Source organism: Corapipo altera, unplaced genomic scaffold (assembly GCF_003945725.1).
Source record: "Corapipo altera isolate COAL_440 unplaced genomic scaffold, ASM394572v1 1b, whole genome shotgun sequence".
NCBI lineage: Eukaryota > Metazoa > Chordata > Aves > Passeriformes > Pipridae > Corapipo > Corapipo altera.
The window spans coordinates 10,778,528-10,806,311 of record NW_020884881.1 but is presented as its reverse complement, the minus strand read 5'-3'; the positions used below and the strand labels follow the sequence as shown (position 1 = coordinate 10,806,311).

Below are 27,784 nucleotides of genomic sequence, written 5' to 3'. Positions count from 1 at the left end.
AGTACAAGCAATATAGTCAAAACCTGAGTCAGAAAAGTACAGAAACTTCTTCATTATGCTGCCAGTTTCTCATATACATAAAGTTCACATCCTTTTCCTTGGATGGTATTTGTTTTTGTTAATGAATGGTCTTATTTAGCAAGATACTTAAAGCATACAACTTAAACATGAGATGAATTACTTCCTTTATTCTAGCTCATTTTCAGAAGTTTCCCTGGGCATGTTCTCTCTATGTAAGATGCAGAACTTTTTACACAATATCAGAATCTGAACATATGCAATGATTACTTTTATTCAACTTCCAATTTTTAAGTTGAGGAGTAGACTCAGGATAAGGATAATAAACGTCTTCAAACCCGAAAGAGACTTTTAATGTATTTTTTTATTAGTACTATATCTTTTAATTACTGTATGTCTATAAGGTACTGGGTTTGTTGGGTTTGTTTTTTTTTTAATTAACAATCTCTTGTCAGGGACAAGTCTAAAGAGTCAATACATTTCATCCAAATGCAACAAGTTTGCCGATTGAAAGACAGGACACAAAAGGAACACTGGGTTTCAGAGTAACCACAGAAGAGGAAGGCACCAACAGTGGGGGAAAAAACTTCCATTTTGCTTAAGACAGTCATACTTGAGACACAAATCTGTAAAAACATGGCTCTGCTGTATCTTTTCTCCTCTATCCTTCCCTTAGGTATCCTTACAGAAATAAATTCTGCTCTGCTTTGATGAGCAGAATGATTCTGTTGTCATTTGAAAAACCAGAAAGGAAAATTGTCTTGGGTAGTACAAATCTGAATTGCACATTCTAAACACTAAACAGCAAGACAACAAAAGCAAGAGAGATCTACTGCACAGCCTGCAGGGAAGCATATAAGCCTCACAAGTTTTCTCTATCAGCACAGCGTACGGGTGTTGATTACTGCACATAAAACATTGTGCCCTCAGTTGCTTTTTAAAGCAATACTTACCAAGTCTAAATTGAAAGAGATCTTAGTATGACTTCCTCTGTATGCTAATAAAATGCATAATATCAGGTCAAAGCATACAAACAGTAGCCTGTTACAGAGCAGACTGCAAGATTTCCTTTTATCAATTAATGTTTTAAGACTAGAAAATATCCACACATGAATGCTAACGCTTCAATACAGCAAACAGCAAAAATCTTAACAGTTTTTTTGCTGGTATTAGCACTCAGATAGAAACAGCAAAAATTAAAAATGGTCAATTTTTGAGTTAATTTTTTCTGTCTTGTGGGAAAGAGAAAACTGAAAGCCTTAGCAGTGCAGTGTAAGCAAAAGAGCTTGGCTTGTTGCCAAGGTCACGGGTTGTGCTATGTGAAAACTAGAGTAAGAAGCAACACAGCATTTTAAAAGAGTAGCTGTGGCAGGCAAGGAGAAGAAAACATTTATATTGAAATATTGTAGGACTGTAATTCAAGGTAGTATAATTTTCATTCAGATATAATTTTATGATATTTTAAATTAACACATTAAGGGAAGTCTTGGATTTCCCAACTCTCTTTATTTAGCTTAATTTTCTTTTTTATTGTCAGACCTCCATAAAAGATACAGGCATTTTTATTTTTTTTTTCACATTTTGATTACTTTTGCACAAACTCTTGTGTTAGAGCCAAATAATGAGGTTTTTGGTCAGAATTTTGTTTGGACAGTGACTGAGTGAAGAGTCTCTAGGGCAAATTTTTTTCACAAGGATTCCCTCAGATTTCTGTGTTCAGTGTTTGAAAGAGTTTGTCACAAAAGCAAACGAAGCAGCAGAACTGGCTCTGAACCCTGTGCACAAGCAGGACCTACCAGCACTTCTAATGTGGAGTCCTGCAATGTTTAACCTGCCTCCCCAACATGCTTTTTTTTTTTTTTGCTTTCCAGTTTTAGCAACTCGACACACTGAAGATACCTTATTAGCAATTCTTTCACTAACAATTGTTTTCTAGATCACAGTGGAGAGGTACAATATGCCTCTGATGGAGCTAAGCTCACACTCAGCTTTCTTAGCTAAGCTCCTGAAGAATCTTGTACCAATGGCCTTACATGTCCATCACTGACCCAAATAGAGAAATGTAGGCAATATTTATAATCAGTACTTTTCCTATTCCATACAAGTCAGTACATGGTTTACATTCAGCAGTCAGCATTGTAGATACACAAAAATTAATAATGGTATTTTTAAAATAGCCCTCAAAAGAGTCAGAATGATGCTGCACTTTGGAACGGCTGAAAACCCAAACTTTCTGGAAAAGAAAGCCTATTGGAGATTATGGGAACTTCTGTCAGTTCCAGGACTCAGGTATGACAGCCATTCTGAAAGACAGAGCTTGAAAAATACATCTAGAAAGTATCAGAACCTGTTTAAACATCTCAGAGTAATATTTGTATTAATTTTTTTTTTAATTTAAGGAACTGAAATAATTTTAAGTGAAAATTATCTTCTAGCACAGAAGCAAAAGTCATCAGCAGCATATCTCAATCAATTGCATATCTCCCACACAGCTAACTTATACAAAAAGGTTATAAAAATTAAGTAGATTGAAAGTCTTTCAGCCAAGCTGAGAAGTCTGGAGAGCTGACTACAACTTTGGTGTTTCAATACAGTTCATATCTCTGGTATGTTTAACATTACTGCACACATAGCTTTTCAATGCATTCCCAGTATTTCTTTTGTGTTCCCTGATGAATAAAAAATTAATCCCAGAATTATGCAGGACAGAATCATATTTTGGCTTGTACAATTTGTTGCAGCACAAAGAATCACTGCAAATCCCAAAGTCTCAGCACTACTAATAAACTGATAACCTGAACGGAGCCTCATTGTGTGACCACAAGCTACAGAAGAAGCTAGAATTCATAAAGTGTTAATTACTCTGCAACAATTCAGCTACTGTGGTAGTTTTGGTGTTATTTCACAGTGCAGTTGTTTTTCATTCTAGATGACAGACAAATTTAAGAAATGTAACTTCAGAATAACCAACTCGCATGAAGTCTATAAGGATGGCAGGTCCTGGTAATACAGTCAACTTAATTAAAAAAATTTAAAAATACTTATTCTGTAACCGGAGGTGAGTGAGAGAGCAGCTTTGGTGGGTACCTGGATCCCAGGGTCAACCCACCACACAAGTTTAAATGTGTTAAAATCTATAACTTTTGTTAATGCTGAAACTTTTTAAAGTGTCTGCAAAAGCAATAAAATAAGTACAGTTCTACAACAGCTTTACAACTGCTTAAAAATTTTGTTAAGGTAATTCAGGAATTCTTTAGCACTAGAGGCAGTAGACACGTGCAAACACACTCACAGCCCATGATCTGGCTGACAGACTGGAAACCCAGCCTTCTAAATGTTAAACCAGAATACGCAGGCAGCTGTCCCACCTGCCCAGCTGAACTGCCAACATGATACCACGGTATTATTCCAGCACTTCTCGGCGCTTCTAGAGGCAATATTATCAGATTTTTATACAGCATCAACAGGCACAAAAAGTACTTTAGTTACACATTAAAGCAGAATCCTTGAAACTTCTCATGGTCAGAAACTTTAAACAGCAATTCTTAATTCTTTGTTTATAGGTCTGTTGATTTTGAAATGTTTGTAGGCTTTGCCTCTCTCTCCCTTGACTCTCTCACTATGCCATAAAACAGGGAATAAGTGTGCAGCTTTGGAACTTCTTTCATTTTTCTTTGTTTCTACTGATACGTGACACACCTGAAGTGGAAAACAAGCCTTCATATAAAATATATCCTTCCCCTATACCATAAATAACAATGTTTTCTTGGTAATTGTAAAAACAATTGGCAGTTTTATTTATATCTTAGTATTAGACAGTTATAAAGTATTATTTCAATATTCAAAAAATTAAATAATGTCCAAGTTTCAATATAATTGTTACACTGGAATTGTCTTTGATTATCATATTTATCTTCTTCATAGCCACATTCCAGCACTGAAATATGCCATGGCTATGAAGTCATACTAAATCTACAGTTAGTTTTTTTGCTTGAATTGGAGTAATAATAAATAAATTTTTGAAAACATGATACAGGACCAAAAAACTACTTGCATAAAATATTTTTTTATATATGCAGATGCATATATTAACATTCTAAGAATTTAGTTTAAAAACTGAAAGATGTGTTAACAGGACTTATTACTAGTATAATTAACTACTACAATCCCTTTGCAATGGTTACAGAAATCCAATGTGATCTAGTACCTTATACAGTCTGCCACATTCAGTACAAGAATATGTTTCAATGGTGAAATCATCCTAAGACCAGCATCTGTAATCTTCTGGCATCAAACAGACACACGAATGTGCCTGATGTATGGGGCTGCATTTACTCATCAACTTGAAATTGAAATATTGAAGATGTAAGTTACACATCTGACATACATTAAGGGACTGATCCAAATATCCACTGAAATGAGCTGAAAGATTTATTTCAAATTATCTGACTGAATTTTAAAAATACATCATCCTAAGAATTTTTTGAATTAATATACTAATATTCAGAGTTGACCTTGACAAGTTTACATTCAGGAAGGGCTTTAAAAGTTCAGAAAGTTTTGGAGAGTCAGGGAAGAAAATAGACCTTATCTGTTGGCATTTTGGAACCAGAGCCTTTGAAGAGAGAAGGTGACATAAAACATTCTTATCCCTATGCTGTCACATAAAAAAAGATCACCAAATATTCTGCATATAACACCAAAATGTTACCATTTCAAACAAATAGTCATAATCCATTTAAACAGTAACTTCTAGACAGGGAGCAGTATATAAAACAATTACATTCTTCATATACTTATTATGTTTTGGAACACAAGGAAAAGAAGTAAGCACCTGGAGACATGAAGTATGGCACATGTGAGACAGTGATCTAGTTAACAATCACTTTTGCAGAAGCCTGGAAATTCTTTTTTGATGGGCAAAATCAGTAGGAGAATGCTGTTCCCATATATTACATTAGCTTTAACACTAAAAAAAGTGAAAAGTGCTCATTTATAGACTGGAAGACCAGAATTCAGACATATTAATGCAAAAAAGAAGACAAGACAACCGAAATTTTCTGCACAGGACTGCAAGTGAGCAAGATTTATAAACATAATTAGCTAATAGTTGTAAAAAAATGTTTTGGAGAGAACTTTTCCTTTTAAATTCATTCTGAATAACTTTCTTTAAAGTCATTTGAGAGGATAACCCAGTTCCAACATCAGAAAGTTTCTCAAAATGTACAGATTTATTTTCTTACTTGAATACATCTGTCTGTAAGAGTTGGCATTTTGCTGATTAGCAGATCTTGAATCCCATTGCAGCCATTGGCAATACTTCTAAAGACATCAACTGAAATTTAGACAAGAAATGAAATGATTATGTCTTAGCAACCCTAACAAAAACATTACAGGGAAAGCTTGAGATCTCTTCAGTATTTTAAAACCATAGGTACCTAGATGCTCACTGAAACAAGAAATGCATTAATCTTGCCAAAAGAAAAACAGACCCATAAGGTATATATATTATTCTGAAATCTGAACAACATAATCCAAAGGATCTGTCCAAAAAGTGTGTCTTTTAATCAAGCAAGGGTATAGTCCAACAATTTTTACAGCTGACACCATTTATGGAAGTAGTAATGAATGTCATTGTCACATTATTCTACCTTAGTTTTCGCAGACTTATGAGGTATTCACTGCTAAAATCCAGTTTGAAGCAAGCTCTGAATGTAGTAAAGCATCTTCATTGCTTTTTTTCTAGATCCATTCCATCTGGATCCATTCCAGATCCAGATCCACACATAAAATGTGTGTTAAATTCAGAGAGGATACAAAGAAAGATCCTGTGCAATCACAATAACATTGAGCTCATTTAGAGAATCCTTCATGTAGGACCATATCACCAACCCTGAATACTATAACAGAGCAATATTCAGTGAAGTTACAAAAGGACAGATGAATCTGTTAATTCAGTTTATTCCCTTTATCAGTCCAAGGAGACAACTCTTCAACTGCCTAAATTCAATAGATGTCCGTTCACTCTTGGGCATACGAAGTATTTCCTTTGACATATTAATGCTGTGTAAAGTAAAGGACAGTTTCCTTCTAGCTTCACAACTTGGATGTGAATCATTCCTCCCCAGGAATTTGCCCCCTTGATATTTGCAGGTAGAGATTTCACTGTTTCCCAAGCGTTTGAATTTGTAAAATATAACAGATGATGGTTGGACTTGGTGATCTTGGAGTCTTTCCTGACCTTAATGATCCTATCATTCTATAACAGTTTTGTGCAGTTCAGACTACAGCCATGCTGTGCACCAGCAATTCATTCACAAAATGTCCATAGAAAAAAGTAGTCTGTCATATCCCCCTGGGTACCAAATGAGGCCTGTGGAGAGAAGAATCCAAAGCAGGAAAATTGTAATATAAAGTATACTGGGAGGGACTCTTGCTGTGCCCCACCTCTACTACTTATCAGTGGAAACAAGGGTCAAGCCTGTTTTCCTTCCATCTTGCATTGAATTAGAAGATTCACACCCTGGGTTTCTGGCACTTCTTCGTTTTGCAAACTTAACGTTCGGGTTCTTTTTGCATTTGGCACTTTTTTTCATGGAGTAACTGACTTTAATTTATAATCAAGGCAGACTGTCTTTTCTTTTCTGGCATAATGCCCCATCTTTTAACTTATGCCCAGGTTGGCTTGCTCTTTATTTTCAGGCTGAAGTGGCCTTTTAAACAGATTCTTTGTAAATTGTTCTAAATATTTTGATGTCAAATGTCTTCTCTCTCCTTAAAGGACTGTGGCACTCTTTGCATTTTTTCCCTTGTGCAGCGGGGTTGTCAGCACTAGAGGGGAAGTGGCTGGAAATGTTTGTGCAGGTCTCACAGCCAGCCAGCCAGAATATGGTGTGGCTCATGACACACACTGGCACTGTTAGCACTGTAAATAATCTGGTGTGTTTTACGCTCAGGACAAGTGTAGCATAAATGTTTTTCCTACAGTGGATCTGTAGCAGCCTGCAAAATGAGAGTGAAAACCCTACCACCAAAATAAATAGAAGAAATATTTTACCAGTAATGCATGGCAATATAAATCCCATCAACTACCTGACAGCTGCCTGTGCTCAAGGTCAGGTCTGATATGGTGCAGCTGCGGAACCTGGATCAGGCTCCTCTAAGAACAGCCATACCGTAAGAAAGAGATGAAGAAGGAAAATCTTGGGAGGCTGCAGGGCTGCAGAATAGGATTATACAGAAAGAACCATCTTGTAACCACGAGCTGCTCAGAGCATGTAGAGCCTGTTGGTGAGGTCCAGGCTCTCACAGCACCTCCAACTGAGACATGTCTGTTGGACAAAAGGGCACTGTGACTTTGGGAATGTGGTTGGTATGGGTAACACATCAGTGAGGATCTGCAAAGGGTACAGTAGATCTCATTCATCAGCATGGATAGGTTGGGTTTGCCCACCACAAATGATTGCAAAACAACCACTAACAGTATATGGCAAAGGTAATATTCTTTTCTACTGCTAATGATCACTAGAAGGTAAAATGTTGGCATTGAAAGATGGGTGCTAGTTCTCAGGACAGAATATAAAATTCAGCTGTCCAATTCTAATTTTGTACTCACTATTGGCATATGTAATGTAGGACAATATAATCCTATCTTATTTCCTCAGCCCAAAACCTTCAGTATGTATGAAACGGATTAGCTTAATTGTGAATATCACAAAAGCAACTGCCTGAGGGAAGCACTGGGAAATCTTTATTCTCTGCTGGTCAGGAAGCACCAATTGCTTTACCATGGCATCACCAATTCGTCCAAGCAAGAGTTTACCGAACCCTGCAACAGGCCTCTTCCTCATTGGCTCTCAAGTGCCACAACAGAAAAATTATGAATCCTGGGATCTCTGTATAGCAAAGAGCAACAAAGATCCCAAGACAGGTCAGATCTGACAAAGTCTGAATCATCTCTGGAGACCTCCCTCCCTCTCTAATGGTTACATAGATAAATTAATTTTCTAGGCACCACCTTAGGAACAGAAGTAGCATGTCTGTTTCTGGAATTCACTAAGGATTGCATAATGTTAACTGCAGTCTAAAGGACTTTTAATCTCTGTCTGGAAAAACACTGTTTGCTTAACATAGCCATTTGATACCACAAATAGCAGAAATCTGGTGTTTTCCTCCATGCAAGCCAAACCAAATTATACTGAAGCAGTTAATAATACCCCTGCAGAGATTGTTTAAACTTTTTTTTCACTCAAACTGTTTTTTAACTTAATAACTGGATAATGAGTCTCGGGCATCAGGCTGAGAAAGTTCCAGTGTGAAACATGTATTCAGATAAGATTAAATAAAATTAGTCAACATTTAGATGCTATTGCAATATCATATGTATTTATCTTATTTTCCTTTATTCCCAGAATGATAAAATCTTAACCTTAATTTCTTCTCTAAAGCCCGTATGGACTATCTATGAAACTTCAGGTACTCTTGAAGATAAAGTATAGAAATATGAAATTTTGTGCACATTTTAGTAAAACAATTGCTTTCTCAACTCACCTGAAATTGCCACGTTTAATAGATTGCCTCAAGAGTGAAGAGTTTGTCCAGAGAATCAGTGTTAGGATACATAAGGAGTTTAATCCTGAATTCTTTGACCCAGATGAGTAAAAACCAACTTAAACCTTCTCCTTCAAACCAATTGTGAGAAGAGATCTTTTGAAGGTTATTGAGTCTTAGCTCCTACAAAATTCTGCAAAATAGACTTTTCCAGCATGACCTGTAAGATTATTCTATAAATGTTTTACTTTTCTTGCACATACAGATCAGAAGTCAATGGAATGATAAAATATAAATATAAATAAAACAAAGTAAACAAGTAAAATATAAGTCTGTGTGTGCAGGAGTTTTCAGTCTAATATGTAAATGACTGACTTGGGTTTTTTCTAAATTGTATGCTAGGATACTGTGATCTGAAACGAAAGTACATCAAAACAAACATGGAGCAAACCAAAGCTAAAGATCTGTCCCCATAAATTTAGAAAATAAATGTAGTGAAATGATAAAATGCTTGTAAGAATCTCAAAGTTCATTTAATTTAATCTTTTTGCAGTTTCTTAATCCCAAAGAATAGGACTATGCAGATTTTTTTATTGAGGTTTTGACTTCTTTGCTACACATCTCCTACTTTAAAATTCCATCTTTCTCCCCAGAACTGACTGTATTTGTGAAATCCATCCTGCAAGGCAGAATGCTGTCTGCAGTACAGAAGGGATTTTGAAGAAACACTATTCTATGATTCCAGTATTGGCAATGCACTCTGAGTGTAGAAACTTGAAAATCAATGTTCAGGATCAAGGAAGTACTCTCTGGGGCACAAGGGACTATCTTTTTTTTTTGTGTCCTCTCTTTATTGAGAATCATAAAATGAATCGTGGCATCCCTTCAGATGTTTAGCATATTACATTAATGGCTTGCCTCTACATGTTATTTTTCTTTTAGTTTTCCACTGTACAAAAGAAAAAGCTTATATTAACATACTCCTGAATTAGCATTTTTCTAAAAATAAATAACAGTCCATGTGCAACTTATAGTATTCTTCAGTTACACAAGTTTGTACTCAGGAAATGTAAACAATCAGTTCTCTTCTTCAATAAATAAAGAACATGGCTCAGACTTGCTCCCCAAGTGATGGCCCCTTTTTGTTGCTCGATAGGTCCGAAGAAGCCAGAATTTGACAAAATGAGAATTCTCCCAATGAAGCCAGAGCAGGAGGACTGCAGATGGTGAAAACTGGTGAAGCCTACACATTTGCCAATAGCTTTCCTGACGTCCCCACTAACACTGCAGGATGTCAAGAAATGAAAGGGTCAGATTTATTTTTCCCAGTGGCTTATCCAGCTGTTGTAAACCACAGCAAGTGACAGACTGTTCTAACACATTTTGGGCCAGAATAGTTTCAGTCAAAAATTCAGCCACAAATGTCACCACAAAAAAGGTCAATTTCTTTGAACACCTCCATTTTTCTAATTTAACTAGAAATATCTCTCATCAAACTGTTCTAGATGTATCATCCCCACCTAATATGTTGATAAATGACATGCAATTGCTTTATACCCTCCCGTCTTTTCAGTTTTGTGTCTAACAGCAGAAAATTTTCCTCCTGTGCTGTTCAGCTTCAGAAGCAGGACAAAGAAATCTTATACTTTCTACATAATGCTATGAGAACATCAATGGTGTAACAGGGTAGCCTTTGAGCAAGACACAAGAGAATCTCTGTATTTTTATGAAAATATGTTGAAATTCATTAGTGAAAATATTTACCACCTGTGTCATAAGGACAAGATCTTGATTACTGTGTTTTATGCAAAAAAAACCCCTTACCTACAATTCATCCAGTGTTATCACCAAGTATTAATGTAACAGTCAAAGGAAAGACTGTCCTGTTTCATGACAACGAACTAGAATTCCCTTTTTTCTGCCTAACTATGTTTTAACAAGCTATTTAAATGCCTGGGTCCTCAAGTTGCCACTTCACAAAATCATTCGCATAATCACCCATTTTACACATGGGCTTTCTAAATAGATGTTCAAATCCTTCAGTAATAATGGTAATAGAAGAATTCATATAAAAAGAACTCTAATACTAAATAAAAGAAGAAAACAAGAATAATGAAAAAATAGGGAAAATACGTATTCTATAGAATATATATTCTGTTCTATAGAACATTTTTAGCATAATTTAAATATGTATACTATAGCTTCCCTACATTTTTCTAACTAAATCTGAAATATTAGCCTTTCAGAAGTTCCCTTTGGTTTAGTTCATCCAGTGAGAGGGGAAAAAAAATACCTTATTAAAATGCTTTCTGTAACTGTGATGCAATTTGATGCTCTTTTTTGTTTTAACTGTTTACTTAAGCACTTGGTTATAATCATTAAGCACTGCTCCAGAATCATGGGGAAACCCAAAATGGAGCAAGCTGTGGAATTCCTTTCAGAGCTCTCAAACACACTGGCAAGCAAGCCCACTTTCCTCTGGAAGGGAAGGACTGTGGTTTTCCCAGTCTGATGATGATCCCTTTTCTCTGAGTACTATTAGATCATGCTTTCTAGAGGCAGAGCCCTACAGCTCATGATGACACTTCTGAACAAGAAGGAATGATGCTTTTGGGAAACAGAACCAATTACTGGCATTTTGAAAAAGTAACTCAGAGGTAGGTAGTTCTTAACTTTCCTCTAATCTCAGCCCTCATTTCAAACTTCACACTGTCACTGCACAACAGTCTCAGGATGACTGTTATAAAAAAGAAACAGATACTCAGTAAAGATCAATTAGAACAAGACTGTTGCCCCATCTGCCTTCATCCTTGGTTCTGAAAAGGTTTTATTAGATGCAAAGTTAAACCATGATATTATTCAGACTCCACCTCTTTATCATTTCACAGGTATTTTGTAATATGGAGAATCTACTCAGTGTATTGAGAAATGTATGTGGAGTCTTTATTGTCTTACCATCTGGCATTTCATATTGCTTTTGGAGTATGTTTCAAGATACAGTATACATTTGAAAGTTTCTAAAATGTACCACATTCTAAAACTTCGGTTTTCTTTAGCAGTTTAGTAGGATACTAAAATAATCCAAAATATTAACTACTTTTGATTGCAGTTATAAATACTATGTCTATTTATATATTAAAGCAATATAAAATAGTAAGAAAAATTAACTTTTTAATTAAATTCCTTTTTAGGAAATCAATTGTAAATTTTTCTTTTTTTTTTCCAGCACAGAGTGTCTTTTATTTTTTTGATATCTTAGCAAAAACTGCATTTCCAAAGCTCCAGATTTTAAACCCCAACTAATCATGACATAGAATTAGTCTATTTATGGCTACAAAAAGCAAGCCTTGTTCTCATTATGCAGTAAGCACTAGCTGTTTATAGATCTGACAGTTTGCTGGAAGGGATCCAAACCTATAGTGCTATTATTCCTGAGTAAAACTTAAACAGCTGTAGTCATGTAATTCAAAACCCTGGAAGGCTGCTGCAGTACTCTTTCAGCTCCAGTATACCATGAATGCAGGATGCAGCCAGTCATATAAAGGATTCTTTGCTTCTCAGTATGAAAGAAAGACGTGAACTACAAACCTGAATGCAACCTGACATTTCCAAACAGATGAGCCTGTGACAGCTTCTTCCAGAGTCCAGGTATGGTAAACCTTTGCCTGTGAATTTTCTGCAGTGAGCTAAACTCAGATACTGTAAAGTGGGGAAGTTGCTTTGCAAAAAAAAAACCAAAAACAAACAAACAAAAAAGAACCAAAAAAACTCCCAAACCACAAAAAACAACAGAAAGAAAATTATTAAAAGGACATGTTACAGAATCAAAAGAACATAAAATACCGTTGTTAAAGTATTCTGAAAATTACTGTAAAGAAAAGATGTTCAATATGAAATCGAGTTATCTTCTTGCTGATGTTTGAAAATCCTTTCTGCTGCACTTTTTTCTCTGCTCCTTGTATTGCAAATTACTGGGGAATAGCACTATCATACAACATGTTTAGCCATATGAAACCAGTATAATTTTAAAGTTATCTCCAATAACTGCAAAAGCATACTTTTAAAATTAATTGGAACTTTTTTGTGCATGCTTTGCAAGTATGATTTTTCAGTGTAAGTTTTCTGGACTTCCTTTGCCATTAATTTTACAAGCAGTGCCTGCTGGAAATGAAAACCAGATCTCTATCAAAGAATGTTAAAAGCTTAAATGTGCAGTTAAAGCTTCTCAAGTAATATAATTATGTAGAAGAGTACTATTAAAAGAATATGAAAAATTGAAAGAGTTACAAAAGGGAATTATCCTAAGGTGAGTCACGCAATTTTAGATTTTGATCTGTTCTTTTGGAAAACATTTCTTTATACTAAACATTAGTTAAGAGAGACCAAACTGTGTAAGTAGAAAATGTTAACCAACAGCACTCTGTAAAAGCAAGAATCTATACTCTGAATTTAAGTTTCCATCTGCAGCTTTGGTTTATATCATGCTGGAAACTATTCATTTTACTGAACTACATTTCTAACTGGAATAAATAACAATTGCCACAAGCACCACAAATGAAAGCATGCAGAAAATCAAAACCTAGAATTAGGACCTTCTGTTCTGGTAGACATTTAGTTGTAGGGATATAGTAATGCAGTTCTGCAAGTCAGCCAAAGCAGGCATTTTGAAGAAAGATGGGAACACCCACTGAGGAGCTGACTGCTTAAGGAGTGGCAATACTGACTTTTGGAGCTGACTTTATACTTTCAATATAGAGTAGGAAAACATGCTAACTTGAACTGAACACAAAGAAATAGGAAGTACAAAAGAATGCTGTCAAAAAAAGAATAATACAAAAATATTAAGAAATTAAATGTAAGATTACATTTCATGAAAAAAACCCAACAAGATGGACAATGTGCATCAGAACTAGATATTAGAAAATAAGGGCATGTGTTATTTCTGGTGTCTGTTTTTAAAAATGGAAATATTTAGTTCATATTAAGAACAGAAATAAAAGTATCCTTCTCTGTAGAAGCCTAAGCCTTTTTGTGTTTCAGGGTCATATCCCACAGAAATAAGTAGCAAAAATCAAACTTGGAGAAGCATACTTCAAACATATCTGATAAAATAGATTATAAATTAGGAGATTGAATTTTATACTCTGGTAGTTCTAAGTCTTTTTAAAGTATATGTTGCTACAAGGTTGCACAACTTAAGACACAGGTAAGCCTTTCTTACTGCATATTGAAAGCTGTGATCAAAACCTTATAATACTTTTGAAGGGATGTTAATTTTCTTTATAGGTCATATAACTAATTTTTTTATGATCTGAGAATTTTAACACATTCCTTCTTTTCCATTTTAAAACTTAATCTTGAGCACACAGACTACTAAAAATTCTTGTTTTGTGTTAGAGCTAAATTCTGCAGGAGTTAAATCATACTGGTTCTTCAATTAATTTTGACATTTGCAATCTCAAGATAATTGTTTTAAAGCAATCTGACAAAATCCCCTTCTGACATTTATTCTTGATGGACAATACTCATGTCTACCAAATGCAACAGAACTTTTCAGAGGGAAATTGTAGCTGATTATTTGTGTTGTGAAATATGGAGGTTAAAATGCTTGTATGGAATAGTATGAGAGAATAAAACATGACCCTTACACTCCACTAGCTCCTTGTTCCAATAAAGGATGTCTGACATACCACAGCAAACTTCACGTACACTATTATGAAATGCAATACTGCCACCTCTAAGCACTTTGTATTAGTTACCATATACAGAGGACTTGTGCTGAGCTAATGCTTTTGAGATGATGTAAAATGTTTATGAAATCTGTCTGCTATCAAAATCTTCACAGGACAGCAACTTTCTGTACCTCCACATAACCTCAGAAACAATGAGCTTTGTTTTTTTGTCCAAAAATTGTCAGTACCAACAGTGGAATCTTATGGTTTTAAATCAGAAGCATCATGTGTGACTTGGGAGAGTTTCTTATTAACAAGGTACAAATTAATTGCAAAAGGTATTTTAATAGTGGATATTTTTTCTTTGGTATGTGCTATTTACACATCAAAAGAAATGACATTCCAAACTTCAGCATAAATATATGGAAATTTAAAAATACCAGCCAACATGGAGAAAACAGAGATTATAATAAGGATAATACTAATGAGGAGATGAGTGGTAAGATTGGAGACATGAAATACAAAACTTTGCCAAAACAAATGTTAGTTATATGAGGATATGGTGTTACAGACTAAGAAAAACAAAAGTCAAAATTTATTATGCAAATGCCAAAGAAAAACATGTTTCTGAGCTTTATGGGGATGCTGTTGAAAGAAAGACATTTGTTTTCCTCGTAGAAAAGGGAAAAAATGTACAGTTATCTTCAAATCTATATCCATCTTTGTGATGGCTGCTCTCATAGACCAGCACATCTCTTGTCCTCCATGGCAGCTTTTAATGCAGCAATTCTACCAGCCAGGCAGACTTCAGGTCTCAAGGGATACATTTAAAAACAGGAATGGCAGACTTTTGTACGATTGTAAATTCTCTGCTTTCAGCTCACTGATCTTCCAAATAAGAGTTTGGAATAAATCCTTCTTTTGCAGTTTTCACACAAGGCCTTGGCTCACACAATACACCTATCCACAATCCTGTGTTTCAAAAACAAATTATTAAGAACATATCTAACTTGCAAACTTCTTGCATCATCAGTGAGGAACTGGACATGGACAAGACATTTTTGGATAGCATGTTCTTTTAAAAACTTTTGTAAACTCTGTGCAATATATAGGGGACTCTACCATATATTTTTAAACATACTAAAAAGATAAAAGAACTGCTATCTAAGTGAAATGTATGGGACATTCATTTAATTTTTCATAGCAAACAGAATCCTGCAAATCACTCAAAAAGAGTATTTGTGTTACATATGCCTCTAAATTTCCTACAGGATTAAAACAAATACACTTTCGTATTTCTGATTAATTTTACCTTGACAAAAGTCATAGGACTCCATTAGTATTATCTCTATACAACAGACTTAAATAGAGAAGAGCTCTGCAGCCTTCTGATGTCTCATCAATTCATCCTGACTAATGAAAAAAGTCCAGAAGTATATTAAAATTATATTTGTATTTGCATTAATTTATCTGACCTTTTTATGCAGAGTTTCAAGGGAAAAAAGCCATGATTAAATATCTTTAAATCATCATAATAATTTTTATTGCCATTTTCTTTGGAATCCTCAGAGTAGAATACTGAGAGACATCTGATGCTACCCTTACTCGCTTGAAGTATGGTCATTTTATCATTTTAATTCGAGGATACATACACTATACAGACCTACAGAGCATGAGAACTTTTCATATGATTGAAAGTTAGCACATGTTTACACATTTTGGTAAATCAAGATTACTCTTAGCCAATCTAAAACCACTGGTGAATTTTATCCATGAGCTCTGGCGCATTTCTCTAACCCTTAATATAATTTACATAATTCTTCCTGTTTAGTTCCAACTTCTATGTGGAATGTTAGATTTGAGTAATTATAGTGCTTCTACATTTTATTGACCTGCAGAAGAGGTACTACCTATAGTGTTCTATATATCGTTCCATTACTATATAATAGGAACAAATCTCCTAGTACAAAGAACATTTCACAGTAAATGTCAATATAATAGAAAGGCAAAAAGTCAGCACTTCTACATGAAAATGTAGTAGTTGAGTGCATACCTTTTGCCACATTGTGGTCACCTTGTCACTATTTCAGTTATCAGGCAAAAGGACAATCCAGATAGCTGGTAATTCAATACCAATCAACTAACTCTAAAGAGGACAGTTTGTGCTTTTGAAATATATTCCTGTAACGAAGGATTTGAGAGAGGAGATATCAATGAAAATAAGTATGTTGATGGAAGATAACTGTAACCTGAAGAGGACTGAAGGCACGGGCAGTGATGAGAAAGCACTGGGGGGGGATAGCATGATGAGGGAAAACTCCAAAACCTTCCACATGAAAGCAGCACAACCAAGGCTCTGTCCCAAGTTCTGAACACAAACACTTGTTGCACAGGAATCAACCAGCAGAGACCAAAGTCCACACACAGATACAGAGCTGTGATTTCGTTGGGACTCCAGGGATTCAAAAGGGTAGCACACACAAGCGGAGGGGTACAGTGAATGGTTCCAGAATATTTAGGAATGATAGCCCAGAAAGGTGAGGATGGGTTGCACTCTACGCAAAGTTATGCCTGAACACATGGAGCTTTGCCTCGGAATGGATGACAAGCCAATCAAGAGCTTATTTTAAGGATTAGAGGCTAGACCTATGAGGATTACATTGGGATAGGTATCTGCTACAAATTGCTTGATCAAGTAAAGAAGCAGATGAAACCTTTGGGCAGCTGAAGGAAGCCTTACTATTGCTTATCCTGGTTACTCATGAGAGACTTTAACCACTGTGACACCTGCTGGAAGAACAATATGGCTGGGCATGAAAAATTCAGGGACTTCCACAGTATGTTGAAGACAACTTCTTGATCCAGCTGGCTGACAAGTGGTCTAGGAAATACTTTTTTCAAGGGGTGAAGGAACATGAAGAACTAGAGTGGCTTTGTTACTGTGACCATGAAAAAGAGAAGTTCAAAATCCTGAGAGAAGAAAACTGGACAAACCACAGCAGAAAAAACCCTGAACTCAGTAGCAGATTTTGGCTTGTTCAGGGATCTGCTTAACAGGATCTCATGGAATACAGCCCTGGAGGGCTGTGGAATAATGGATAGGGTTAAAAAGGGGTTACTTTTTTGCCTCAGTTTTTACTACTGAGGCTTGTCTGAAGGCTTCCCAGGTGCCTTGCTTGGAGCCTATGAGGACAGTCTCTGGGAATGAAGCAATACCCATGGTAGAAGTTAATGTCAGGGAGCACCTGAGGAAATGGAGTGAGACAGGGTGCATTGAGGAGTTGAGACAGCTGGCTCTTCTCACTGAGAGGCCTTGCTCAGTTTTGAAAGTTCATGACAATCAGAGGAGATTCCTAATGACTGGAAGATAGGAAATGTCACATCCATTTTCAGGAAATGGAAGATCCAAGAAACTACAGGCCAGTCGGCTCCACCTGAGTCCCTGGGAATGCTATGCAGCAAATCCTCCTTGAAGCCCCGTCCAAGAACATGAGGGATGAAAAAGTCACAGCAAGCAGCCAGTGTGAATCTACCAAGGGCGAAGAATTCCTCACTAAGATGGTAGTTTTCTATGATGGAATTACTGGATCTACAGATAAGGGGATAAAAGCATCTATTGTGCATCTTGACTTCAGCAAGGCCTTCAGCACAGGCCATAGTATCCTTTATAGCCAAATTGGTAAAATAAAGACTGGGTAAATGGACTTCAAGATGAGTGAAACTTTGTCTTGACTGCGAGCCCAAAGGGTTGTCACTGATAGCGCTAAAGTCCCACTGGTGTCCTGTGGAAACTGGCATCCCTCAAGGGTCAGTATGGAGGCCAGGACTGTTAAATGTCCTTATAAATGGTTTGGATGGTAGGAACAGAATACATTCGCAGCAAATTCACTAATTATTCCAAATTGGGGGATCTGTTGATACACTGGAGGCTAGAACTGCTATTCTGAGAGATTCAGTCTGGAAAAATGGGCTGACAGAAACCTCATTCAGTTCAACAAAGGCAGACGCTAAGTCCTACAGCTGGGATGGAATAAGCCCACGCAGTCCAGTCCAGTCCAGACACTGGACAGAAAGCAGGAACCTACAATCAACATGACCCTGGAGAGGCACACAACCTCTAAATATTACACTGCAATTATAACATCATATAGCAAATATTATGTTATATAGCAAGCTGATTCTACAGTGTTACTCAAAGGACTTCATAGTAATTCTTTATCCATTCCTTGTAGCTGCTATAGCAAAGAATTTTACATAATCTGTGAAAAATATGAGAACAAGACACTTGGCAATAAATAGGACAGAGATGAAGATATATGTAAAGCAGAACTAAACCAGAGTATTACAAATTAGAATCTCATGATTCTTCTGCAGCTCTTGCCTCTCTAACTTGACTATGATAAGCCATTTTTGCATCAAGTACATAAGCTGTAGTTGATCTGTGGTAATTTTTAAAACCTTTTGTGTAAATACTGGCATGTTTCTTGGCTAAAACCCTGCATGTACACTTCACTACAAAGACAACTAAACTATACCAAATTATTTATTTATATATCTAAAACTAGGATAGCCTATAAATGGATGTATACATCATTTGTCTATTAATAACCATAATTTCTTAACAAAATATTAATTTTATCTTTAGATTGATTTTATTACTAGAAAAATTTTCACATATCAGTGTCTTTTCTAAGAAATTGGTAATTAAGGCAGAGTGAAATATTGTTTTTCCATCAGAGACAGTAATGACAAAAACATTAAAGAGAAATAATGGAAGCAAGATAAAACTGAAAATGTTAAACTGGAAAAAAATGGACAAATGCATGATGGTGATAGCATTGACACCTTTCAAAAGCTCCCAAAAATATCAAGAAATTTAGTGAGATGTTTTTACAGCTCAAGTGTACTACTGAAGGAAGGAATAAAGGAACCTGAAAACAATATAGTATTAAAATGTATTGTGAACAACTCCAAGCTCATAATAACAAAACCCTCCTCCCAAACTGGTGAAGTTTTGAAGCCTGTTTATTAAAATTAATTGAAATGGAATATATGATTTTCCCTGGCACAGTATGAAACCGATGAGAACTTCACTGATTATCTTTGAATCCTACTAAATTCCATTTTCAAAGTACTTGAGAACACAAGTCTTTATTTTTTATCAGGAACATTTTTGTACCCAAATAACCACAGCACTAGGAAAAAATCTCCCCTCTTGGTATAAATTAAATTTCATAGGAAAAGTCTATAGCCTTTACATTTAACCCCTGGCATTCAGAGATATTCAAAACTTGCAAATTTCTACAGTCACCTAAAAAAACCCACAAAACCAAAAAAAAACCCAAACCCAACCAAACCCACATTATAATTAAAGGTGAACAGCTCAAATTCTCAGCATATGACATAAGTATATGAATTCCTCATACACATTCAGTCCATCTAGGCCAATATCCTGAACTCATGGTCACAGTACATTACTGAGATGAAAGCACAAACCCCAAAAGTAGAATACAGAGTTGGAGCAAACTGACTTGAGAAAATGACTTGAAAACAAGTCCACACTCAAGTGCAGACTAAAACTGTGAGTTTGACAGTCACTGGATGACTTTCCCTGGTCTGACTGTGTATGTGTTCCAGCTGTTTAGCACCAAGAAAGCTGGAATATATCAGCTTCAAACTCCTCTTTCAAACCCAACTTCCAAGATTAACTTAAATGTAAAGAAGATCCAACCTGATGCCATTTTCCTGAACACAAGAACCTCCTGACACAGATAATTTAGAAATTGGTCCATACAGTTTCCCGTGTTTTATCAAGTAGACCTAGTAGACCAGAGACAGTAAAAACAAACAAACAAACTAACTAACTAACTAACAAAGTTAGGACATTAAATCTTCAAAGTGTTTGTGAAGCTCCAAGTAATGTGATGATTGAGTACTTGACTGAATGCTGCATATTATGTACAAGCCTCTATGAAAATGCCCATTTCATCTGTTCTAATGTTTTACTTTTCTTCCAACACAGGGATCCCACATACCCCAGCTGTGCCTCCTCAGATCTGTACAACACTGATTCAGACTATTCAAAAATTTCAACTGTTCCAGCTGTCACAGAAAATAACTGGCGCCAGCTGAATGTCAGGATGCAACTAGTTACTATTGTAGTACTACTTTTTCTTTGTAAAGCATCTGACTGTAGAAGGACAAGGAATAGGAGTTTGAAAAACAATGAAAGGGAAAACATCTTAAGGAGAGCATCTAGCACTGTTAAGCGCAATGCCCAAGGTCTAACATGTGATATTTACACTCACCTTCATGAGAAATACTTAGATTGTCAGGAGAGAAAATTGATTTTTGTGGGACCTGATTGGCCAGAGGATATAAAACACATGCTGCTAGCAAGAAACAGGATTCGCAAATTGAAGAATAATATGTTTTCCAAGTATAAAGCACTGAAAAGTCTAGATTTACAACAGAATGATATATCAAAAATTGAGAGCGAGGCTTTTTTCGGTTTGAATAAACTTACCACACTTTTACTTCAGCATAACCAAATTAAGAGTTTGTCTGAAGAGATTTTTATTTATACACCCAGTCTAAACTACCTACGCCTTTATGATAATCCCTGGCATTGCAACTGTGAACTAGAAACCCTTGTTACAATGCTACAGGTTCCAACAAACAGAAATTTGGGAAATTATGCCAAATGTGTGTACCCAATAGAACTGAAAAATCAAAAGCTAAAGCAGATAAAAGCTGATCAACTATGTAGTGAAGAGGACAGGCAGGACCCCAGAAACATAAAACGGGAGAAGCCTGAGCCTGTCAAACCAGAATTTGATTCCTCTTTGTGCCACATGTATGTGTTTCCTGTACCAACTCTGAACTGCAAAAGAAAAGGTTTGTATCTATCATTATAACTGAATTAATGATTTTAATATTCTTGTTCCTTACTACATTTATTTACATATTATGTACTGCAAATGAATATAGTACTAGTACTCACTTAAATTGATACTTTCAGTTGTTTTTCTCTCATAATTAGTAGCAATTAGTAGGAATTCTTTCTGCATTTTATCTCTGCTCTGCAGCCCCAATTCCACAGATACTCCTTAGTACTCTAGTATAAGATAGCTAACAAAAATCAACCAGAATAAACCTAAGAATATTGCTTAAGTTACTGAAGGACTAGCACCTTAGTAGTCTGATTTTACAACTATAAACATACTCATCAGACAAATTAAAGCTGTGCTGAAATGCTGAACTGATCGAGAAAAGCACAGAGAGTCTTTTCTTCTTTCCAGTGTACAAGCACAAAGATAGCAATAACTTTGACAGAAGTGAACTGTGAAGCAGGGCTGGGGCAGCCAGCTGTGCTTGCAATGCCCAAAGGAACTTGATTGCAAGGGAAAGCCATTGCATCCTCACATTTGCTGTGCAAGACTTCTTCTGCTAAGTGAAGAAATTGTGTGCTTGTGTTCACAAAGAAATACCTCCCCTGTGTTCTTCTCCCCAATACGCAGCAAACAATGCAAAGTCGAAGGGCCTTCAAGAAATGTTTTTCAGACACTTGGATCCATTCCATTCCTAAATCCTTCTCAGGCTCCTAAAAGCCACAGTTAAGCCTTAAGGGTAAACCAGATGGGATATATATCAACACAAAAGTGCACATTTATCTGTGCTTTATATTTCCCATATTTTATCCCATGATGAAACAAAGCAAACAACAAAAAAATTCAGAAGAGAATCATTCTTTAACATAACAATTCTGAAATAAGAAGCATTACTGGAAGCAGCCAGCATTGTGAGGATTTTTTCCCAACTTTTTCAAAGCTTAGCCTGCAATACCAGATCACTGCAGCATGTTTTGAACAATTAAACTTCTATTTGCTTTAAGAGCTACTTAATTTTATGTAAAAACTTCAGTGTGCCCTTACTCTTGCACCTTAATGCCAGAGACAAGCTCAGAGTGCAGTATGAGGAGATAATCAGGAATTCACAATTTCAGTATTTGATTTCCATTAAAAATGGTCCATGTTTTTTTCTTTTTTCCATGCTGTTGAATTCCTTTCTTCTCCCTATGGCTCACTTTTCTCTTTGTTTTACCATGCAGCTGCTACATCTTTTTTGTTAATGATTTTGCTGCTTTACTGGCTAACATTTATTAATTTTTTAATGTTCACCTTTCCTTGTAGGTAGGATCTTAATTATTAGATTAAAGAGCATGGTCTTAATTATCCTTCATAGGATCTTAATTATATCATTATTACTTTATGTCTTCAGTAAACTGTGCTATTGAACAAAAACCAGGCATATATTATAATCTTAATATAAGAAAAGATTGACTTTACAGCTCTCCCTATTTAGTGATATCAAAGAGATGAGCTGAATATATGAATATACTCAAAAACTTTTGGCACAAAAAATATTACTTTTTTTCTCTGAGTTCATAGAAACATTTGATGTAGTCTGATCTTTGTGGGAGTTTCACAGGGGTTTAGGGTATTTAAAAAATGGTTTATTGTCTTTGGTACTAATAATGGAGAAATAAAATTACTTCAGCCTCTACATGAGGGTACAGGGACTCCCTCCTTCAGGTCAAGAACTAAATATATCAGTCCAGAATTTTCTGAATGTTTAGCATGGACACAGTGAGTATGTTCCAATATTTTTTAGGAAGTACCAGATCTACTGTGCATATTCTTAACAGCTGGATGCAGATATCCCATGGATATTTGGCATTTCTGAACATATGGTAATCTTTGATGAAAGCATTGTACTTACTGTCTTTGTATATGATTACTATACAGAAGATGCACAATTTCATTGGTATTTTCATCAGAAATTGGAGTATAATGCACACAAAATCCCAGCAAAACATAAAAATTTCTCTAAATCTGCATGGACAAGATTTCAGAGTAGAAAAAAAAGGTGCATCCGTTGCCAAAGCAGTAAGATGACATGAAAAGCTGCAATCCATTATTGCTTTACTATGGAGTGGATGCAAAGACGAGCAGTGTACCAGAGTATGAATATCTCTAAAGTGGTATGACAACAGGTCAGGAGCTTTCAGTTTATGCCAGAAAGCTCATGAAAGAATCATCTTAAAAATACATTTAACCATGTGTATGTTCTCTTTTTTGAATTATTTGCTTATATCTCACCAGATCAGTGATATGTCAGACCTTTCAGTACTCCGGAATGAAATACCCTATGTCCTTGATTCTGTTTTACAAATAAAAAGAAATAAAAACATTTGGAAGCAAAAGCAATTTCTGTTTGCTTTTCTGCAAAGAATTTGTATTTACAAGAACAGTTGAAAAAACTCTGCTTTCTAGTACTGCCAAGTCTTCCAAGTCTCTAAACTTAAGCCTTATTTGCCTTCATTTGGTGACAAATAGGCCCTGAAACTTTGACATCTGCACAAGCAGGAAGTCATCCAACCACAGCAGGCTGGAGTAATTATAATATTTATGTATTTATAATACCAGAGCTCTGCTTATAATCAGATAAACGAAAGGAAGACTCTGATATGTTGCTTTAGTCTCAAAAATACCTGATTCATCAGACATCTCCAAAACTTCAGAAGTACTGTGATCACACAAATTTCAGTACAGATCAGAAACTACTTGCTTTCATTCAAAGATGGTGAAATAAGAGATACTGCTCATTTTTCTGTAATGACAGTGCAGAATTAGAACTCTCATTGAGCAAATATAATCCTAGAGATTTGGTTTATTAACATTACCCTGAGAGGATTCAAACCACAGTCTGCACTTCTCAAGCATGTGCCCTGACTACTGCACTAGGAGTTATTCTTTCTGGAACTCTTTTTTGCAAGGAACACTGTAAGAATATGAACACAGATGACTACGAGGTCCATGGCTACTTTGGCTACAAATTATACAATTAGGATAGAGAAGTAGACAGAATGCCACTATGATGCCTGGATGGATTTTTATATAGTTACTCTGGTTTCTTTTCTTTAAATGATCAAGCCCTTCACACACACTTTTTGTTAGCATAGTATCTTCACTATCTACCCTATCCCTATGTGAATGGTCTAGTTCTATTAAAATAAAAATATAAAACACAGAAAGAGCCTTTACCTTGCCTTCACTATAAGAGAACAATTTCCACATGTAAACAAAAATTAAATTTAGAAGTTGAAAAAATATGGTGACACTAGTAGAGGGAATAAAAGGGAAAGAAAACACAAAACAATGCTAGACTGTCTGAGATGCAACTGTGATAGCTAAGCAGTAAGAATAATCTAAAGCTGATAAAAGCTATGTCTTTTTCATTTTCTAAGATTTAAAGAAAGTTCCAGGTAACATACCTCCAGATATAGCTAAACTTGATTTGTCCAACAACAAAATAAGACAACTACGAGCCAAAGAGTTTGAAGATGTCAGTGAACTGAAGATATTAAATCTAAACAGTAATGGAATAGCTTACATTGATCCTGGTAAGAATAATTTTAAATATTCATTAAAAAGTGATTTCTATTTTATTAATTATAAACTTTGATTATGTCTCTATCAGATATAAACATGGCGGAAAACAGATTTAAAAATCTAGAAGCCAAAAAAAACTAATAACTGGGTAATTATGAAAATGTTTTCCTGTTGTAGATAGTGCATGTTTTTCCCATCAGAGATATGCAGGGTTTTTTCCAAGCTATCTTCATAAGGTACCAATAACTATTTTTCTATTGACTAGCTGCTTTCTCAGGCCTCAACAACTTAGAGGAGCTGGATCTATCAAACAACAGCTTGCAGAATTTTGAATATGGAGTACTGGAAGATCTTTACTTTCTGAAAGTACTGTGGCTGAGAGAGAATCCTTGGAGATGTGATTACAACATTCATTATCTTTTTTACTGGCTGAAGCATCACTACAATGTTCACTACAATGGCCTAGAATGCAAAATGCCTGAGGAATATAAAGGATGGTCTGTTGGAAAATACGTTCGAAGTTATTATGAGGAGTGCCCAAAAGACAAGCTTCCCATTTATCCAGAAACTTTTGATCTGGACAAAGATGATGAAGAATGGGAGCGACACAAAGAGCAAACAGTTCAAACAGTAAAGAAGCACGGTGTAATTGTCACTGTGATAGGCTAGTAAGGGAACTCTTTTTTTTTAGTACATTTAAATATCTGATACTCTGAAAAAGAAAAACATGCTGTTTACATTTTTTGCTAATTATACTGATTGTTTGTAAGACTATCTGCCTGCAAAGATTTCTGTGTATTGCAGATAATAACTACAGAATGGCATTAGTTATCCAGCATCCTTAATCCAGTAATTGTTTCTGACGATTTGTTCTGGACACTCTTGTGAAACATTTTTGGTAAATATTTAAAACTATGCAGCAGAAATCGATAGACACAAATGTACATAATGTGGCGGGGAGGAGCTATCCTATGTATGAACACATCTTATGTGTTCACACAGAAATAGCTGCAGGATTGTGACCGACACCTTTTTCTCAAATGTATTGACAGTTCTTTGTATCTATCAGTTTCCTGAAATATTCCCAGAAAGCATTTCTAAGATTTTTGTATTGACTTCCTCTTGTTTCATTGTATACCAAAAAAACCAAACTGAAGACTAACCTTAAATACAATTCTAGAAAAACAGGAATGGCAGTTGTTATACTGATTAAGATTCAAACACAGAAGGTGGGTTCTACTTGCTGATTTACCAGTGTTCCTGCTCAGTCTTGAGTGAATAACTTAGCCTCTTCTGCACCTGAGTTGCCTTAAAGCCATGAGTAGTCAAGACATGGTTGGTTCCCAAACTCCAGTGCCACATGTTCATAATTGCCTTGTTTGGTTTTTGAGGTAGGCAGAGCTGAAATCCTTCTAGGAAGAATTTTAGGTTGTCATATCAGTTTGACACAGATTACATGACATCACTTCCAGGTGACAAGGATCATGTGAAGGATGCTGTGGTCTGCATCCAACACTCCAGTACCCATCCAAACTGAAGGTAAGTATGGTTTTGAGAGCTCACTAGAAGAGAGGACATTCTCAAAGTTCACCCTTTCCTCAGCTCATTTGTAAAATGCACGTTACAGCACCTCCTTATCACACAACTGTCTATGTGAATACACATTGATTAAAACCTGTGGTTACCCTAATACTACAATAATGGAGCTGTACAAATGCCTCAGCTGGGTAGATGAGATCTCTAAAGACAAAATTCCTTCCTACATGATATACTTAGGACAGTAAGAAATGCGTAAGTGCAGGGTAGATATTCAGGGCCAAAACTTTAAATTTCTCTTGGCTTTAAATTTACCTTGGAAGAAGTTCTGGAAAACTCCAGGGAGAAAATTTGCTCCTTTAAAGATCTGCAGACAATTGCAGTGTTTGTGCATTCCTCTGGTGCTTTTACCACAAGCCCAAAAGGTCACACATTTTGTTTTTCAAGTGCAATACAAAGCATTCAGTGCTTTTGTGCTAACATGAAATAAAAGAACAACATAAAGGAAAAATTCAGGAGTTATTATGGGTGATAGGAATTCCAAAGAATCTCAAAGCAAACACATCCTATTATTAACTGCATTCCTTCATGTCCCCCTTTATTCAGATTAAGAATATATTTAATGGTGCTTTACTGATAAAACTGAATAATTTAGCCATTTCTTCCACAACATCTTTCAAAAACTTTATACCAAAAATACAACAGTATCTGACTCATCCTTGTTCCTGGAAATATCTTAAGTATTATCTCAACTATTAAAGGTTAATCCTGAAAAGATGGAACAGAGAGGAAAATCCCATTTGGCCAGCTATATTCACTACATGGGGTATATTCTGGAAACTTGAAAGTGCTAAAAGTAAAAAAAAAAATCTGGCACAAGCAGTAGTGGGCATTAAGTGAAGTAGTCCTCCTCTTCTCAGATTCTGAAGGATTATTTCAGCAGAGAAGTAGTGAGATTGATTGGAAAAGACAGACAATGAAACCACAGCAGAACATCTGTTATTGGCAGCGCAGTCAATGGAGAAAAGCTGAGTAGGAAAGAATGCATTTATAAACCATAATAAGTTAATTTCTGCAAAGAGTCAGTATTAGGAAAAAAAATACTAGCTTAAGGCAGGCTAAAGTCTGGGTAGAAAAGGCAATCTAGGAGAGGAATACAGGATAAAATCTGTGTGAGAGATCTGTGATCTCTGTGGTCAGCAAAAGGTACCGACTGGAAAAGCAGTGGAGTAAGACAGAGGACCAAAAGCAGTGGCCTAATCGCTGTTGTTCAAAGGCCCTGATCCCCAAACAGATCACGAACGACCCTCTTGGGACCAAGGCTAAAACCTGTGGTACACAGTGACAAATAGGACAATTGTTCAGTAGAAGCCAGAGTTAGGGGAGGGGTGTGATCATTCAGGGTTCCCAGACACTGGCACCAGAAAGTGCTGCATCTGCTGAAGGTTCAAGGGGGATAATGAGCTGAACATCCTGCCTGTATCTAACAGCACAAGATATTTGGTGACACTATTAAGTGTGAAATCTGTGAGGGAGGGACATATCAACAAGGAA

General features: G+C 35.9%; 2 protein-coding genes across 2 annotated transcripts in view; one reads left to right on the top strand and one right to left on the bottom strand.

Moving 5' to 3' along the window:
• Positions 1–27,784, bottom strand: part of FBXL13 (F-box and leucine rich repeat protein 13) — a 60,213-nt gene that overhangs the window by 20,726 nt on the left and 11,703 nt on the right. Inside the window, 9 exon segments of the mRNA XM_027639994.1 lie at positions 2,001–2,061; positions 4,226–4,352; positions 4,469–4,570; positions 4,573–4,633; positions 5,262–5,353; positions 12,150–12,286; positions 15,553–15,635; positions 18,180–18,197; positions 19,499–19,551. Coding sequence (XP_027495795.1) covers positions 2,001–2,061; positions 4,226–4,352; positions 4,469–4,570; positions 4,573–4,633; positions 5,262–5,353; positions 12,150–12,286; positions 15,553–15,635; positions 18,180–18,197; positions 19,499–19,551 — 734 coding nt within the window.
• LRRC17 (leucine rich repeat containing 17) lies at positions 11,165–25,879 on the top strand. Its single transcript, XM_027639801.1, has 5 exons — positions 11,165–11,225; positions 12,130–12,216; positions 20,263–21,137; positions 24,550–24,705; positions 24,960–25,879. The coding sequence occupies exons 3-5, from the start codon at positions 20,381–20,383 to the stop codon at positions 25,361–25,363; spliced, it is 1,317 nt and encodes a 438-aa protein (XP_027495602.1). The 5' UTR covers positions 11,165–11,225; positions 12,130–12,216; positions 20,263–20,380; the 3' UTR covers positions 25,364–25,879.

Coding starts and splice junctions, on each gene's coding strand:
- LRRC17 (XM_027639801.1), top strand. CDS start 20,381: ATGCAACTAGTTACTATTGTAGTACTACTTTTTCTTTGTAAAGCATCT. Junction 21,138..24,549: donor TCTGAACTGCAAAAGAAAAG/GTTTGTATCTAT, acceptor TCATTTTCTAAG/ATTTAAAGAAAGTTCCAGGT. Junction 24,706..24,959: donor AATAGCTTACATTGATCCTG/GTAAGAATAATT, acceptor TCTATTGACTAG/CTGCTTTCTCAGGCCTCAAC.